This window comes from Callorhinus ursinus, unplaced genomic scaffold (genome assembly GCF_003265705.2).
Source record: "Callorhinus ursinus isolate GAN/ISIS: 27379988/994484 unplaced genomic scaffold, GSC_fseal_2.0 scaffold46, whole genome shotgun sequence".
Classification (NCBI taxonomy): domain Eukaryota; kingdom Metazoa; phylum Chordata; class Mammalia; order Carnivora; family Otariidae; genus Callorhinus; species Callorhinus ursinus.
Window position 1 is genome coordinate 11,879,024 of NW_027397108.1, and position 18,022 is coordinate 11,897,045.

Below are 18,022 nucleotides of genomic sequence, written 5' to 3' on the forward strand. Positions count from 1 at the left end.
TCTGATGCCGTAGGTTGGCTGGTTGGTCTTGGAGCATGGCCAGGGCCCGGCCCGGCGAGCTGGGGTCACGACTGGCCTGGGGCTCAGGGGCAGTGTCTGCTTGTTCTCCACGCATCCTACCTCCCAGAGGTATCAGAATCATGGCAGTAGAGGGCTGTCAGCCCTCGGGTGGGTGGGTGTCCGGGACCCCTGGTGCTCGGCGCATCCTGGGGAAGGGGTGGTTCCGCTTGCTGCCTCATAGGACCTCTCCTCTCTGCTTGGCCAAGACCAGACACTGGGACTTGTTTAAAAACTCCGTCGTACTCAAAAATAGCATTTCCAACTTGGGACAAGCACTTTAGACTTTTGTTGTTTGTAAAACGTGCCATTGTTGAATTTTTTACATCTCCAGAGCCCATCCTGTAATGAAGTCCCCACTAAACCCAGTCTTCGTTAGCTGAGCTGCGTGGGGACCTGCCAGGGTCCTGTCTCGGGGCTCCCTCTGACAGAGGGGAGGGTGCTCTGGTGTCCAGAGCCTGGGACCTGTTCATTTTGAGGCTTGGCACAGCCCCTCTCTGGGGTCCGGGGCATGCTCTCAGCACACCTGGGTGCTCCCCAACCCCAACCCCTGCTGTTTCCGGCCTTGGATGCCCCCGTGCTCGCCTCCCCCGTCTCCACAGCTCTTCTCTTCACCTCTTTGGGCCATCCGGGCACATACTACACGGGCCCAGGGACAGAGGAGACCTGGCCTGGAATCTTCCATGTGGGAGGCTCAGGCTTCCCTCCAGAGAGCCCAGTGGGAACAACTGCCTGGCATGGGGCCCAGGGCCTGTCTTCTGGGCCCCTTGTTTCAGGGGTAATCCAGAGGATTGGGGTTTTGGCCTCACCCTTGGCCTTCTCACAGGCCTTACCTACTGGCTCCCTTCTCGGGACAAGCTGCTGCTCTGGGCCTGGAGCTTCCTGGGCTGGAAAGACTCGCCAGAGTGCACCTTGTGCTTTTCCAGGCCTGGGCCTGAGCTTGGGGTGGGGGACAGGATCTTCACTTCCTAAGGCCTAGAAATCCAGGGCACTTGTCCCGGAGACATGGCCCACATGAGCAGCCCAGAGGAGCCCCCGGTGGCTTCAGCTGGAGGAAGACCAGAGCTGGCTCCTAGAGCAGCCAACCCCACCCCCACCCCCCAATACACACTCCTGAATGCTGGTGTCACCTGGAACGGAAGAGACCGTGCTTGGGCCTTAGGAAGAGATGAGATTTTAATCTGATCTTGTGTAAATATTAAGCTCTGCGGAAGGAAGCCGTAGCAGGAAGGCTTGGAGATGGGGAGCATGATCCTGGTGGGTGGGGTGGGTGGGGCATGCAGCTGCCCTCAGGGGAGTTGATTTTAAGTGAACTTCGGGGTGGTGCCTGGTAAACATCCCTTGAGTTGGGGCTCATCGTATAGAGGGAGCAGGCACCGTCCCTCAGCATTTCTGAGGCCGGTTTTCTCGGCGGGGAGCTTGCCTCTAGCACAGCGGGTCTAGGGCCACGCCCAGGGCTACAGGAGAGCAGGTGTTCCTTCCCTAGAAATGTTTGAGTGGGGAATGGGTCAGGGTGGGTTGGCCTGGGGACCAGAAGCAAACTTTCACATTTATTTTAAAACTGTTCTTGGACTTGCTGTCAGAGCAGAGCCTCTTCAGTCCCTTAGGTCATAGAAAGCAGCAGTGGGAGCAGCTGAGCCTGGTGCCCTTAAGTCGGGGGCTGGGGGGCCGTGCCGTGGTCCCCTCATGTTCCCAGTCTCCCTCAGGCTGCACTACCCCAGGCCAGGACGGCATCTAGGGGCACAGACCTAGGACTGTGCATGCCTCTGTGTGCGTTTGCGTGACAGGCTGTGGGGGTGTGTCCCCCTGCCCACTGCCCCCCACCCATGGTCTGAGGCAGTCGTGCCATATTTGGTGTTCTGAGCTGAGGACGGTGGCCTGGGCTGTCACACAGGAACTAAGACAAGCAGGGTCTCAGGGCCTGGGTAGGAGGTCCTGGTGCCAAGAAGAGGATGGGATTGAAAGGAAGGTGGCGTTGTTGAGGACGGACTCCCCTACCCACATTCTTGGCTGGGTAGCAGAGCATCCCATGGGCTGGAGCGTGGTGTAGCCATTCCCAGACCGGAACCCTGAGATCCTCGGGGGTTTTGCAGAGAAGCTCTCTCTGGCTTCGGTCACCCTTAGCCCGCACCCACTTGGGAATCTTGTGGCAGATGAGAGCACCAGTCCTGCAGACAGAAGTTTCCAAGAGGCCTAGGCCACTCCCACCTCATCCTCAGGCGCTGTGGTCCCTGATCAGGGACTGGAAAGGAGCGGGGACGTAAGGCCACTGGGCTGTGCTTGTGCTGGGGTGCCCCGAGAACCTGGCCCAGAGCCACATGGAGTGGGCAGAGTGTCCGTGGGGTCAGAACTGTCCAGATTTGCACTGCCCTGGCCCCAAGGCCAGCTGGCCTAGTCCTCCTTGGGCCTCTCCACGGTGAGAAATGTGTCCACAATTGCTGGCTGGCGCTCCGGGTCACCAGGCGGTTGCTTCTCTCGGTTCTGCTCGGCCCTGGTTCGTGTCCAGGAGGGGGAGCGCAGACAGCCGGCCCGGGGCAGTGGGTGCAGGCCTGACAGGAACACAGGGGTCAGGTCACTTCTGCAGCTACTGGGCTGGGCCTGGCCACACGCTGGGGTCCCCTGGACGCTTAGAAAACACAGATGCCAGGCCACCAGTAATGTGGACTTGTGGGTCCGGGTGCAGCCCGCGCAAAGGCTTTTTTGATGGCCCAGGGAGGGTCCCTGTGCAGCCGAGACCACACCCTGGGTGTGAGCCTGGCCCCAGCAGCCAGCTGCCCCCTTATCCTCCCAGGGTGCAAGCTCTACAGGGCCGGGATCTGAGTACCCCCTTCCCACCCCCACCCACACAAGGTGTGAGAAGGGAGAGAAGAAGGTCCCTGGGTCCCCATACCCCCACTGGCGGTCTTGCCATTTCTGGGGCCCTTGACGTCTTGGGCCAAGGGCAACACTTCCTCAGGAACCGAAGGGGAAACTAAGGCTTGAGCTGTGGAGCCAGGGCTGATGAAGGCCACCCCACTTTGCTTGGCCTAACTTGTGATTAAATTCACATGTAGTAAATTTTGCTTTTGATGGGGACTGTTACTTTGGCCTTTTGTTGGCATTTGGAAAGGAGAATTGAGCAAAACAGAAAAATTCCTGAAGTTGGACAAATACACATGTAAAATGCAAAAATACTGAATGAGATGGTGCAGTCACAAGCACCAATTTTGACACACGTGTGAGAATATTATTTTGAAAAATAGGGCTTGTGGAGAGCCGTGTTCCATGGGCTGGGGCCCCAGAACCGCCCCACACCACTCGCCATGCCCCAACACCAGCCCACCTGCTGGCGATTCACCGGCCAGGCTCTCGTCGTCTGAGTCAGCAAAGACCTCGGCCAGCTCCTGGTCAGACATGTCGGTCAGCTCGGTGAGGTCCAGGAGGTCAAAGTGTACCTCCAGGGAGGAGACGCTGCTCAGGGGCTCTGCAGGGTGGGCGGAGGGGGCTGCTCATAATGGGCATAGTCTGTCCACCCAGGGCAGGGACCTGGGAAGGGACCACTTTCCCTTCCCCTGCCGCCACCAAAGCCCCGGGGAAGAACCAGAGCTCTGGTAGAGCCCCATGGGGTCAGGGTAAGATGGGGCAGGACCCCCATCCCCCCATCGACTCTCCACACTCAAGACTGAATGCCTTCTGGGTCCCCCATTTTGCAGATGGTATAGCCAAGGCCACAGAGCCCGAGCTGTTAAGAGCCCAGATGCAGCGCCCCTCCCCCCCACACACCTGGGGGGCTGTTTGGACAGGATGTGGACCTGACCCTCCATTCCCCAGGGGCTCACGGTCCCTGCAGAGTACATGCAGGTCAGCTGTACTTACGCCTCCTCTCTGTGACCTGCAGGAGCCCCGGGGCTGGTATTGGGATGCCCACCTCCTCCTCGGCCGTGGGCGAGCGGTAGCTCTCCCCTGCCCCATGGGCCAGGGTGCCCAGGGCTGCCTGTGGTCCCTCCACCTCCTGAACGGCTTCTGCAACAAAGACAGAAGGTGTTACCTGGGAGGAGAGATGCCGGTGGGGAAGACGGGAGTCCGTGGCTCACTGAGCCCTCCTCTGAGGCTCTGGGCGGCGACCAGGGTTGCCTGGGGTAGTCTTGGGTTGGGTTCCCAGACAAGGGCCACTGGGTGGCAGGAGGAAGGGAGTGTGCAACACTGTCGTCTGTCTCTACTTTCAGGTCCAGCCAACCGTCCCGTGGTCACTTTTGCATTTCCTTGCCTTTTGGGTCTGTTTGATCCAGAATGGCCCCTGCTTGCCTGTCTGTCCTCTGTGGATGCACGTATAAAAACTCACGTTCTGTTTGAATGCATAATGATTTATTTTCATAGTAAAAGAGACTGGGGGATATTCCTCTAGGTTTCTTCTATGTAATTTTTTTGGAAAGATTTAATTGCTCATTTTTTAGATTTGACAATTTTTTTTCAGTTGAGAGCAGTAGGCCCTGGGGGCAATCTGCTTGGTAGAGACTGCCACTCAGAGATGGACCCCTGCCCCATAGAAGCGCCAACCCCACCCTTCTGTTGGTTGGGCCAGCACCTTGACCTCTTAGCTCACATCCCTCCATCCAAATTTCCTACCAGTTCCTCCAGAATGTTCCAGAGCCCATCCACATCTCCCCCTCCTGCTGCCTCACCTTGTCACTCCCTAAACGCAGCCAGAGAACCTGTCAGGCATGTCCCCTGAGGCAGCTGGATCCCTTGGCTCCCCCATGCCCCCATTGTGGACCCATAAAGAGTGAACAGATGCCCTCCGGCTCCCCTCAGCAGTGCTCTGTGACGCACCAGGGTCTTGTCTAGGGAAGCCCACTTGGGCCCCTAGCGCCGGGAGCTGCCTGCCACGGGTGGGCCTTTCAACAGTGCAGTCAGCAGCCAGGATGCTGCCCAGCAGGTCCCGTGTCTAAAGGGTCTCCAGCAAAGTGGGAAGATAAGCCATCCATTCACAGCTGTAGAGCTGGCTGGGCAACACCTGGCCTCCTCTAGGAGGGCACCACCCTCCCTGGGAGGTGTGGCTAAGGGAAGGTGGGCCTGGGGACCTGCCCCTGCTGTTCATGGGGTTTGGGGCTGGCCAGGCTGGACGGGGCTCACGGGGTCTGGTCTCCACTTCTCTGATACATTTGGAACGTGACTTCTGAGTATCCTCGGAGGGTAGAGTTACACCCACCACTGTCCTGGCCCGCCCAGCCCAGCAAGGACACCTTCCCACCCAGAGGGCACGAGAGATGTAATTCAGACCCTGCTCTGAGCTGGGGCCCCTGCCTTGAACTTCTCCATCCATCCCTGTCGAGAGTCCTCGAGGAGCCTTTACTCTGTGGGACTCGGGAACCTGCTTTGTTTCCTTGAGTGGGGAAGTACAGCACCTGGTCCCTCTCTCTGAGGCTGTAGGATGGGCTCACATCACGCTGGCCTGTGCTGTCATAATTGTGAGATGCTTCCATGCACATGGCCCATGGTGACAGGTGAGGCAGGGGGACACGTAGGGGATACACCTCACACAGATGTCATCAGGACTTGGCTGCTCTGGGAGAAGCCGCCGAAGGGTTTTGAGCTGAGTAGGGCATCTACCTCCATTTTTAGGAGATGCAGGCTAGGTGGGAAGGATGAAGTCCACAGATGTTGAGACAGTACAGGGTGAGGGGCAAGCACCACTATAGATGCTGGGGTTCAGGGGTCTCGGACGGCCTAGACTGTCGCACAAACTGTTAAGAAGCACATTTTGACAAATGTCAACATCCCTGAAAGAGCCAAGCATCTACGGTCGATGGCATCATGGATGATGGATAAACAAAATGTGGTCCATCCACACAAGGGGATATTACTCAGCCTTAAGAAAGAAAGCACTGACACAGGCTACAACACAGAGGAGTCTTGAAAACATGGTAAGTGCAGGCAGCCGGTCACAAAAGGCCGTGCATTATGATAACATTTGTATGAAATGTCCAGAACAGGCAAAACCACAGAGAGTAGAAAAAGTAGATCAGAAAAGACATAGACAGTAGATCGTTGGTGGTTTCCAGGAGCTGGGGTGTGTGTGGAATGGGGGGTAACTACTAATGGGTATGGGGTTGCTTTTCAGGTTGATGAAAATATCCTAAAATTAGATGGTGGTGGTGGTTGCACAATTTTGTAAATACACTAAAGGCACTGAACCTTATGCTTTAAAAGAGTGAATTTTATGATAAAAGAAATCCTCAGTGGAAACAAAGGTTGACTTTGGATGGAATTGAAGGGCAAATCCAGGAGGACTTAAGACATCAATTAACATTTGCTGTGCACCTACTATGTGCCAGGCACCAGGCTCAGAGGCTGGGAGTCGGTAAGAGAAGTGTGACCTCTAGGACCTAGGCTTGGTTCTGGCACACACTAGGTGCACCATAAATGTTTGTCCAGTGAATGAACAAGCCCAAGACCCCACCCCATAGTTTCTAAGTGGCTGTGCTAGGAATCACCTGTCTGTGGCTGAGGCCCACAGCTCTTCCTGGGGTAGGAAACAGGAGTGATCGCAGAAGCAGGCAAGGGGTGGGGGTGCTTGGTGCCAGGCTGAGCAGGGGCACCGGGGGCCAGGCTGTGGGGTAGCAACACCGTGATTCTCAGCGCAGCCCCCATCAAGCCCCTGCAGGGGCCACTGCTGCCCTGACCTGTGCAGGCAGCAAAGCAGTGCCCCATGGGGACTGCAGTTACCACAGTTACCACAGTTCTAACCCCAGCACCGACAGCTGATGTGAGTGGATATGATAGGGTTACCTTGCACTAGGCTGCTGACCTATTTTCCGGCACATTTGTGTGAGAACTTGGCCCAAATCTTAAGTTCCCTGCTGTGTGCCCTGGGCCTTGCCCTAAGCATTGAGGAGGTGCTCTGCATGAACAGATGAACAAATTAATGAAGTGAGTAAATGAATATCATATACAACAAAATGGCAGTGGGGAGGCAGAGGTGGTCACAGAGATGGGCACCTGTACGCCATTTCCCTAGCCCCTTGTCCTTGCATGTCGAGGATGCTGGGTGGGCCGTGCCAAGGTGCAGCCTCCTGAGTGCGGGGCCGTGGCCTCTCTCCCTGCGGCCGTTCGGACAGACTTGGAGTTGGGTGGGTCCAGAACCTTGGTTTACCAAAGGTCCCAGTTGGGGCCCTTCAAGAAGCGCACTCCCTTCTCATCTCCATGTCTGCATACTTTGATATTAAGAAATTACTGCCAATTTGTTTAGGTGCAAAAATGGGATTTTCATTATGCTCTATGAAAACCTTTTAGAGACATTTTGAGAAATACAGATGAAATAATATGTCGAGATTGGCTACAAATTACTACCGAAAGGTGGCTGGTGGTGGTCTGGTTGAGCAGGCTGGGAGGACACAGGGAGCTTTACCACATTGTTCTACTTTTTTGTGTGTTCCACATGCTCCAGAATCAAGTTTTCAAAAGTCCGTGAACTGAGAGAATGACGGTCACAGCCATCCATCCATGATCTCGAGGGATCCCACGGCATGGGGATCACCAGGCCACTGTGTAGGCAGGAAATGGCTCCACGGAGTGTGAGCCCTCCCAGTGTGGCCCCCTCTGCTCCCACTCCGACTCCCGCAGAGGAGGCACCTGATAAATACATCTCTGTGCATGGAATGAGTACGTGAGATTCATAAACTGGAGGATCATGAAGCCCCTCTCCCCAGCGCCTTCCCTGCCTGTCTCACTCAGGGCTCCCACAGCCCTGCGAGGGAAGTGAGTCTGTCCCCACTGACAGAAGTGGACACGGACACTGAGGGCCAAGCTGCTTTGCCCACATCTCTCACAGCTCTGTGCTCTCCAGCCCTTGCCCTCCAAACCTTTCCCATCACATCCCCACATAGCTGCCACTGGGAAGTCCTGGGGTCCTGGGACTGTCAGTGGCAAGAAAAAGCTGGATCCCTTAAACAAGGGACAAAACAAAGAAAACCCACACCCACCAGCTCTGGGTGTGTCCGGTGGTGTTTGCCGGGTGGGTGACAAGGGCCCTCAGACAGCTGTCTGGGCTGCACCTGCCCAACTCAGACTGCAGACAGCAGTGGGTGGGCCCATGGCTTCAGGACACCCCCCTGGGGGCCATCCCTTTGGGGTCCAGATGAGGTCGCTGATGTGGCTGGGGTCCCTCCTCAGGTCCCTGTAGGGTCAAGAGTGGCTCCCTGGGATGGGACCTCCGGGAAACCCATGATGCGTCTGGGGCCTAGCCAGGCCGGTGGAGGCGCTCATGGCGCCGAACACTCTTCCTGAAAAGGACTCTTGAGGTGGGGGTTCCTAGAGTTTTCCTCCCGTCACCAGCTGTCGCCCTGCCCGAGCCAGACTCCAAAGAGGGGAGATCTAGGTAGAATCTCAGACGTCAGAGTCGCCGAGAGCCGACAGGGGCTTCGAGGAGGCCTCCTTCCGTGCATACCTGCCCTCCCAGATGCGAGAGCCCCTGGGCCTCGCCCTGGCCGAAAAGCCCTGAAAGCGTGGGGCAGGGCCCCCCCGCAGGCCATGGCCGGTGCAACGCCCCCCCCCCCCCTCCCCCCCCTCCGCCCCCCCCCCCCCGGCCCTATCCCAGCGCGGTGCCCTGCAGGATCCCAGCGGCGGCCTCCCTGCCCTAGCCCCCGGCGAACAAAGCAGATACGCGGCCCAGGAGGGCAGCGCCGACCCCCACGCCTCGCAGAGGTGTACCCCAAACTGCGACCCGGGCACACCCCATGCCCAGACCCCCCGGACCCCGGCTCTGCTGGTTTGGGGTCCAGCACGAAACTCTGGGCCAACCACCCAGGAGCGCGCCAGGCGGCTGCCGTGACTGAAAGCGCAGAGGACAAGGGGGCGGGGACGCGATGTGTGCGCCCCCCGCCTAAAGCGGGGGCCGTTCCCGGGAGGTGCCCCCGGCCTGGCTCCCCCGGCGGCAGGCCAGGCTTCCTCCGGCTCCGGCCAGGCTCAACTCGGAGATACCGGTGGGTCTCGTGCGGCCCCCAGGAGCAGCCGATGAGTGGGCTGGGGCGGGGGGGGGAAGGCGCAGCTCGGGGACTCCTGGGGACTTGGGGCCACACTCACCTCCCGGGCCGGCGCCCTCCGGGGGCTCCATGCGGCCGGCGGGGTCTGGGAGGGGCGCGGGCGGCGGCGGCGTCACCCAGCCCGGGCGCCCCTGCAGCTGCGGCGGCGACTTGGCCCCAGCTCGCGGCGCAGCGCATCGGGGCAGCAGCCGGGGGGCCGCGGCGGCAGGGAGGAGCCCGCGGGGCGGGGCGCGCAGCTGCTCCGGGGCCCGGGTTCCCCCTAGCATCCTCCCCCCGGAGCCCCGCGGCACAGGTGCGGCCCCGCCCCGCCCCGCGCGCGCCCCCTGCCGGCCCAAGCTCCGAGGCCCACCTCTCCCACCGACCTCCGGGGCTGCGGACCCACCCGCAACCGGCGGCGGCCTCCCATCCCCGGTCCGGCCCTTGCGCCCTCTGCGCCCCCCACAGCGCGCTCACTTCTCCTGCAGCGGTGCCAACTTTCGTCCATTTGTTCACCCCCAGATATTTATGGGGTGTCAGTTACGTGCCGGCGCCTCGCGGGCCAATGGAGAGGAGGCACAGAGGGGAAGCAAAGGCGGCGCCCAAACCCTTGGCCCCAAAGCAAAGAATTGCAGATTGTGATGAATACTGTGAAGAACACTGCGGGTGGGGCTGGGCGAGAGTTTAATGGCGAGGCCGGATGGGGGCGTGGGTGGGAGATGGGAGGTAGGGAGATGGGAGCGGGCAGAGAGAGCGCCCCGGGAGGGAAGGCAGGGTCTGGGCGCCCTGAGAACGACATGCAAGCCCCTGGAAGGCGACCCTGTGCCAAGCTCTTTGTGCGCAATATCTCAGTCATTCCCCCAGAGATCCTAAGAAGACGGTGTCCTGGTTTTCCAGGTGGTAAGCTGACCAAAGTTGCACAGCCAGGCACTGGAAGCCAAAGGGTCTGAATCCAAGCCCAAAGGCTGCACTTTTATAAAAAACAAACCAAACCAAAGAAGAGCATCAGGGAGAAAGAGTTTGTTCCCGGCTGGGAGTGGAAAAGGCCCACAGAGGAGGAAAGTGGGTATGAATTTGGTGTTTGCAGGAAAGGCACCATCTCAAAGGCAGGTGGTCCACATAGCTTCAGCCAACCAAGGCACTCACTGCCCAGTCCAACTCCAGTCATACAGAACCCACAGCCTTTGAGATTGTCAGTCAGCGAGGCTGGCTAATAGTTCCCATTTTTCTTTGGTTTACAAAACAAACGAAAACAAAAACTTCAGTCTGCAACCTTCTAAAATGATTTCATGACCCACCAGAACTAGCCTTTGTTGTGAGCTACAGCCTCCTTGCAACCCCAAAAGGGGGAGAGAATGGTCTCTCAGGGAAGAAACTGAATTATAGGGTGGATGGTGGGGACATAAGCAAGCCAGTCAGTGCCCTAGGAAGCTGGGGCAGTGGGTGGGCACTGGCTGTTCAGAGTCAGCTGGGGTGGCAGATTGTAGTTCTCAAAATGGTGAGATCAGTATTTCTGATTCCACTTCCAGAACCTTCCGCTCCCATCAAGACACTCCCCCATTGATACTCCTTCTGTTGAACCTGGGCGAGGCTTGTGATGGCTCTGGCCAATAGAGTGTGGCAGAAATGATGCCATGTGACTACCGAAGTTGGGTCATAAGGGGGTTCAGCTCAGGAGGCCCCTCCCTGGAACCTGGCCACCTTGTGTGAGGAAGCCCAGGCCACTTGAGAGGCCACCTGTGTGTGTTCTGGCCGCCAATAGCCATTAGGCCAGACTCAAGTCTCTCGGCCAATGGGCAGACATGAGACTCCACCTTTGAGCCACCCCTCTGGGGGTGGTCTGTGGAGCTGAGGTGTCCTGTCCCACAGAGTCCTGGCTGAGTTGTAAATTCATGAGCAAGAGAGATATTGCCACTGTTAAACCACTACTTTTTGGGGGTGACCTGTTATACAGTCATAGTAACTGTAAGAGCAATTGTTTAATAATTATCCCCATTTGAGAGATGAATAGGTGGATACAGAGGGGGTCTTGTCAAAGGCATCCCAGCTAGTGAATAGCAAGTGATCTGATTCCAGAGGCCAGTGTTTATTTATTTTTAACTTTTCATTAAGAACATTTTCAAATAAAAGGAGAGAGAATAGCATGATTAACCTGCATGTACCCATTATCCCATCACCGAGATTCAACAGTTAGCAACTCATGGCTGATCCTGTTTCCTCCCTATTATCAATCACCTCTCTCCACTGCTGGATTGTTTTTGTTTTGTTTTGACTAGGCTCCATGCCCAGAGTGGAGTCTAACAGGGGGCTTGAACTCATGACCCTGAGATCAAGACCTGAGCTGAGATCGAGTTGGACATCTAACCAACTGAGCCACCCAGGCACCCCTGCTAGATTGTTTTGAAACAGATCCTACACACTATATAATTTCATTTGTAAATACTTCAGTATCGATCTCTAAAAGAGAGCCCAAAAATAAATAAAAAAGAGAGTTCATTCTTCTTAAGGACTCTATTATCCCAACATCCAGGCATCTTTCGAGTTGATGTAGTGGCCCGGGGCAGTTTACTTGACCACCGAGGAAGCAGGCATTAGGAAGAGCCAGACATGAGACAACATCAGTGGGTTTGTATGTATCAACATTTACTCTGTGATTTTGCTGGAAACTCAGATGCCATTTATCTGGGCTTCAGAGCTGCACAGCTTGATGCTGAATAAAAGTATCCTGAGCCACACATGTGGAGAAAAGGCTCTTTTCTAAGAATCTGAACTCAAATACAATATGAAAAGCACAGGTCACCATGGGCCCTGTCAGGGCTCCCTTGAACTCTTCATCTCTGCAATCCATACCGATAAACTAGGCGACTCTGTTGGTTTTAACAAATGAATTCCCTGTCTGGTTATCCTTAGCTAACCCTCTTATTCTTGCCCTTTTTGCTGAAAGAAATTAATGTTAATGCATTTATTTAATTCAGAGATCCGAGACTTCAAAAGCAAAAAAACCAATCAGCATGAGGCACCTAGCATATCGGGCAGTGTTAAATAACAATAATTACCCCTCTGTGTTACCCAGCTGCACTGTCTCGCCTGCCAACCCTCCTCTGGGAGGCCCTGGCATCGCAGGAGGAGGCGCCTATCAGGCCAGTGGTGTCTGGCTCAGAGGCGCAGGCTCTTGGCTGTCCAGGCACAGTGACATGACCAGACTTCACAAAGGCCTCCGGGCTGGCTATAAGTAAATCATGGCTCTGTGCAGGCCCCACTCCAAAGCAGCCGGGGCTTGGGTGGGCAACCAGAAGCCCCTTAGGGTCATCACTGTGGCTCTCAGATCCCTGCCTCTGTGTGTGCTGGGGCCTGAGCAAGCCCAATGAACGAGGCATCTTCCTCCTTGGGTGGGACTGGCCGATCCAAGCTCACCTAAACCCTTCTTCTGCACTCACACTCTGTCCTCAGTGCAACTCTCCAGGGGGGAGAAGATTCTGGAATCTTCTCCATCCCCAAGCAGATGGGAAAACATGACCTGCTGCAAAACCACTAGTTAGGAAGATGCCAGTGTAGAGGGTGTAGAAAAAAGAGGACAAATACTGTGTAAAGACGGGTACTCTCAGCTTTCTGGGTGACACAGAGTGAGGCACATAGGTAATAGGGTGAAATTCACTTTCGAAATCACATAATGACTAGCGGTTTTCAGAGCAAAAGGTTAGGAAGGGAACCGCAAAACTCTTTTTTTCTGCAGTGCCTGTCTGGAAACTTCTGGCGGACGCTTCTCGATTGTCCTCAACGTCCTCGTCCGTAAGGACAGGCAGGGGTCACAGAGGAAACCTCCTCAGAAAGAGCAGTCTAAGTCTGAGAAGGAGACACTTGCGGATTTCAGAACTTCAGAGCTAGCTGGAAAATATTTTTCTCTCCTATTTTCGTTTTGTTCTGACGGTTTGCAGAAACCCAGCTACCTTCTATCCTCACTCGGACAGCAGGTGGGAGGAATCCTCAAAGGCGAGCAGGGTGGGGTGTGGCCCGTGGGCATAATCTCAGCCCAGACTTGAATCTCGTTTGGATACCCTCTGGGAGCCTTGGGTGGCCGATCCTTCTTTGCTCCCTGTCTCCGTCCTTCACCGAAAGCATCTTTACCGAGCACCTGCTATGTACTGTTGTAGGCGCTGGACGTAAGAGAAAACAGTTCCTCCCCCCTTCATGGAGCTTAAGTTCTAGTCAGGGACACACGCAAAATCCCGCAACGAAATGCATTTAGGAATTTCGGGGAGATGAAGCGCGTGGTTGATACCGGGCTGCCGGAAAAATCTACCGGACTCCGCAACCCCGTGTTGCGCCCAGTGCGCGTTGCTAGGAGCTCGCCTCCGCGGTTGCCAGGGGCTGTCGCGGCCGGCTGAGTCTCGCGAGGATCTCCGAGACTTCGCGCGGGACCGCCCATCGGTTGCCGGGAGACGGCGCAGCCTCGGCGGGGCGGGAGCCATCTGTCTGCAGGCCGCGGCCGGTCTCGACCACCAGAGCCATGGTGAGGAGGCGCGGGAGACCCGGCTGGGTTCCGTGCGGGGGCCTGGGGCTCCTTGGTTAGCCGGCCCTGCGCGCAGAGAGACGACTGGACGGAGAGGCCTGGGTTCCCGGGACCTGTGCACTCTGAGACCCCAGAATGGGGAGGCCTGGAGCTCTGGGTTCCTGGCATTGAGGCCTTGGTGCTCTCGTGGCGTCTTCGTGGGGAGAGCACTGGGTGCTACGGATCCCGCACGCACTTTGGAGCTGAGAGATCTGGGCTTTCCAGGATCCGGTGCTCACAGGGGTGCGCATAAACGCCCCCCACCCCAAAAAAATTCCAGGGTCTGGTGTGCACGCTTTCCAGAAGACAGAACCTGGGTCAGAAGGATTTCCTATCTGGAAGGAAGTCTCAGTCCCCCAGATCCTTGGGACCCAGGGTTAGGGGCCTGGAGCACAGTCGGGGGCAGGCGATACCCTAGGACCTCCAGTCTCTGGGATGAAGAGCCTGCGGCGTACCACAGTGGCTAGAGGTCCGTCTACCCCGAGGCGTCCTGGACAGAGCCTCAGGGTACAGGAGCTGCTCTTCCGTTGGAGAGCCTTGGAGGAGTCAGGCCTGTATCGAGATGAGCAGGGTGGGAGCTCTCTGCCTCGCCAGTTCTTCCTGCCTCTCTCACTGTCAGGGTCCTCAGCTGCCCCACCACTCTGATAGAGGAGTTTTCAGTAGCTCATTTTCCAGGCAGATGCAGCAGGAGGGGTATGAGCTAGTGGGGAGGACACCTCTCCAGGAGCTATGCCAAACCCCTGCATTTGGCTGTGAGTTGCCAAGTAGTTATGAACCGGTGGGACCTTCTTATGGGGTGGACTTCTTGGAGTAGAGGGATTAGAAAGGCGGCAGTAAGGTAGGAGTGAAGAATTCAGCGCGTGGGTCTTTTAGAATCAACTGGAAAAGGCCACCAAAATACTTAGGTTTATCACTAGCTTGTCCGAATATGGGTGATTTTCCTATTTTCTTTTTGCTCTTCTATGTTTTCTAAGATATCCATGCAAAAATTTTTTTGTAATCATAAAAATGTTAACAGACACGTAGACATACACATACACATATAGAAACATTAATAGAGACATTTAGACGCATACACAGAAACGTTACAGAAACATGGAGATGCATGCACACATAGAAGCATGGGTCACAGAGTTGGGAGAAGTGAAGGCAGAAGCTAGGGATTTGGAAATTCAGTACCTGCTTGAGTGGCCCTTGGGAAGTGAGTGGGGGTGGGAGGTTCTTTCATCTTGTCAAAGTTGTTAGAAGCAGGTGTGACACTAGGAACTGGTCCTGTGTGGTGAACCATTTACAGAGCACCCATGGTGAGTGCTGTCTGCTTCAGCTCTTGACCAGGGTTCTTGGAAGGAGTTTTATATTTGGAAGAAAGGAAGCCTCATGTTACCCCTGTGATCATTGCTGTAGGTCCATTTCTCCTTACACATACCCAATAGTTTCTTGCAGGTTTCCCTATGGTGGTTACCAAGCATTATCGTGAACACGGTAACATTTGACAGTGTGCTGTTGGGGTTCTTCTTGGCCAAGTAAATTTTGCATTCATATCCAGGAGGTCTCTGCCACATACCAAGGAGTGGATTTGGAACCAGTTCCCCTCCCTTCCTTTCTGAGGGAGAAAATGTTCTCTTCTGAAGAGGAAGATTTGTCCTTGTTTTTCCTTGTGGGTAGTTATGGGTGGGAAGCCTTAGGGCACGGTGATGTGCTCCAGGTGGGGCATGTCACAGTAAGCCATAGGAGACAGGAGCCAGAACAGGTCTCCCTGTCCCAGTGTGCCCCGGGGGTTAATCAGAGCCAGCCAGATGGTGATGTCTTTAGACAGAGCCCTCCTTCCTTACCCAATCATCTCTTTAATCAAAGGCGCCCAAGAAGAAAGGGAAGAAAGGAAAAACCAAAGGTACCCCGATTGTTGATGGGCTTGCTCCAGAGGACATGAGTAAGGAGCAGGTGAGCAAGGCCTTGGCCTGGTCCTGGGTTGGGTTGGGACTGGTGGGTATTGTTTCAAGTTGTCTCTGGGTGTTTGCCTTTATGAACCTCTTTCGCCGCCCACTGTCTCCTCATCCATCTCCCCTCAGTCTGCTCCTGCACTTTGTCCAAACCAGGATATGCCTTCTTCCATTTCCATAATTCTCATCAGCTCCAAAGCTATCAAATGCAGTGCATATTAAGAAAAAAAAAAGCAATATAGCTACATTGAAAAATTTTTAATAGGGTGATAGGAATTTGGAAGGAAATGCTTTTCTGATATAAAAACTATTTTTAATTTTCTTTTTTAAAAAGATTTTATTTATTTGACAGAGAGAGAGAGAGAGAGCGAGAGAGAGCACAAGCAGGGGGCGCAGCAGAGGGAGAGGGAGAAGCAGGCTCCCCGCTGAGCAGGGAGCCCGACGACGCGGGCCTCAATCCCAGGACCCTGGGATCATGACCTGAGCTGAAGGCAGACGCTTAAGGACTGAGCCACCCAGGCATCCCTATTTTTAATTTTCTGTGTATCCTTTCTTTTTCTTTTTTTTTTTTTTTAAGATTTTATTTATTTGAGAGAGAGAGTGAGAAAGAGAGAGAGAGCACGAGGGGGGAGCGGGAGAGGGAGAAGCTGAGCAGGGAGCCCGATGCCGGGACTCGATCCCGGGACTACAGGATCATGACCTGAGCCGAAGGCAGTCGCTCAACCAGCTGAGCCACCCAGGCGCCCATCTGTGTATCCTTTCAATTTTACCCTTTTATGTACCTGATGTTCGCTGAGCTGTTATCACAATATATGCATATATAGTATTCTTATTTATTTTATTTGCCATTAAACAGTAGGAATTATTTATTTTTATTTTTTTAAAAAGGTTTTATTTATTTATTTGAGATAAAGAAAGAGAGAGGGAAAGCATAAACGAGGGGAGGGGTAGTGGTAGAAACAGGCTTCCCGCTGAGCAAGGAGCACAACACGGGGCTCAAGCCCAGGACCCCGGGGCGCCTGGGTGGCTCAGTCGTTAGGCGTCTGCCTTCGGCTCAGGTCATGATCCCAGCATCTTGGGATTGAGCCCCCCCATCGGGCTCCCTGCTCTGTGGGAAGCCTGCTTCTCCCTCTCCCACTCCCCCTGTTTATGTCTCTCACTGTGTCTCTCTCTGTCAAATAAATAAATAACATCATAAAAAAAAAAACACCCCAGGACCCCAAGATCATGACCTGAGTCGAAAGTAAATGCTTAACCAACTGAGCCACCTAGGAGTCCCAGTAAGATTTATTTTAAGCCACTTGTCCATTTTGATGAAGTTAAGGGCTAGAAAACATAATTATATAATTATAATTAAAAGGTTCCCAAAAATTGCAACACATGGTGAACCATGAGAGCAGATGTAGTGCCTCCTCTAGCCTCCATGTTGATGACTGACCCGTGAGTATCTGCTAGGGACCTGTTGAGGGTTCCGTGTCAGCTTGTGTGCTTGTGTTAATAAACCTAACTTTCTTTTGATAGCTTTTTAAAAAAGATTTATTTATTTATTTGAGAGAGAGAGAGAAGCAGATTCCCCGCTGAGCTCAGGGCCCGACGCAGGGCTCAGTCCCAGGATCCTGAGATCATGACCTGAACCAAAACCAGGACTCGGAGGCTTAACTGACTGAGCCGCCAAGTCTCCCCTCTTTTGGTAGTTGCAGAATAAGACACAGGTACAAAGGAGAGTCATGTGACCTGAAGTTGGCGAGCTGGGCAGAGGCACTTGCACAGTGGTGAAGAGTTGCTTCATTTGATTTGCTTTTTTTTAAGGTGAAAGTGGTTTTTTTTTTTTAAGATTTTATTTATTTGAGAGAAAGAGAGAGCACAGAGGGAGAGTAAGAGGGAGAAGCAGACTCCCTGGTGAGCAGAGAGTCTGACATGGGGCTTCATCCCAGGACCCCGAGATCATGCCCTGGGCTGAAGGCAGATGTTTCACCGACTGAGCCACTCAGATGCCCCGAGTTGCTTTATTTTACATGCAGAGAAACCATGGGCGATTTAAGCAGATGGTGATGGGTTCAGGTTTGTATTGGAGAGATCACTGGAGCTTCTGCGTGGAGATTGGATTGCACGTCACATTGCCCCAACGCTTGAGCTGTTTCTTGTCCCTGGGGGTACAGAACTGGGACACAGCAGTGATCAGTCACCACAGGTGGACTGACACCTCAGAACCATCCGGGGTCCAGGCAGGGGTGAGGGACTGGGGACTGCAGTCCGTTCTTTGGCTGGGTACCCTATGGACATTGTGCCACAGGGTGGTATGTTTTCTGATTTTTAAATAGAAGCTAGAAATCTGTGTATTTATAAGAAACCTAACTATTGAGTGAATTCTGACACCATGAGCCAGTCAAAGTAGGTAGGAGCCTGGATGCCCCAATTCTTTTTTTTTTTTTTTAATTTAAATTTTACTTATTAACATACAGTGCAGTATGGGTTTCAGG

The 18,022-nt window shown here is 54.6% G+C and overlaps 2 protein-coding genes across 13 annotated transcripts in view; one reads left to right on the forward strand and one right to left on the reverse strand.

The window, feature by feature from the left end:
• DRC4 (dynein regulatory complex subunit 4) overlaps positions 1-18,022 on the forward strand; it is a 49,772-nt gene that overhangs the window by 16,610 nt on the left and 15,140 nt on the right. For 6 of the 10 annotated variants that reach the window (XM_073882448.1, XM_073882452.1, XM_073882450.1 and 3 more), the window contains one exon: positions 15,457-15,543. In XM_073882448.1, coding sequence (XP_073738549.1) covers positions 15,457-15,543 — 87 coding nt within the window. Of the gene's footprint in view, positions 1-13,487; positions 13,564-13,644; positions 13,846-15,456; positions 15,544-18,022 lie in introns of those variants that run through there. The other 4 variants (XM_073882455.1, XM_025860496.2, XM_025860495.2 and 1 more) reach the window with 3 other exon arrangements.
• On the reverse strand, positions 1,216-9,576 carry DBNDD1 (dysbindin domain containing 1). 3 transcript variants are annotated; one of them, XM_073882458.1, is made up of 4 exons: positions 9,531-9,576; positions 3,913-4,059; positions 3,380-3,520; positions 1,216-2,606 (listed from the first exon to the last, which is right to left on the reverse strand). In XM_073882458.1, the coding sequence occupies exons 1-4, from the start codon at positions 9,559-9,561 to the stop codon at positions 2,449-2,451; spliced, it is 477 nt and encodes a 158-aa protein (XP_073738559.1). In that variant the 5' UTR covers positions 9,562-9,576; the 3' UTR covers positions 1,216-2,448. The 3 variants fall into 3 exon arrangements, with proteins under 3 accessions (XP_073738559.1, XP_025716163.2, XP_073738558.1); XM_025860378.2 differs by lacking the exon at positions 9,531-9,576 and adding an exon at positions 9,118-9,479; XM_073882457.1 differs by lacking the exon at positions 9,531-9,576 and adding an exon at positions 9,118-9,348 and having other exon boundaries at positions 3,965-4,059.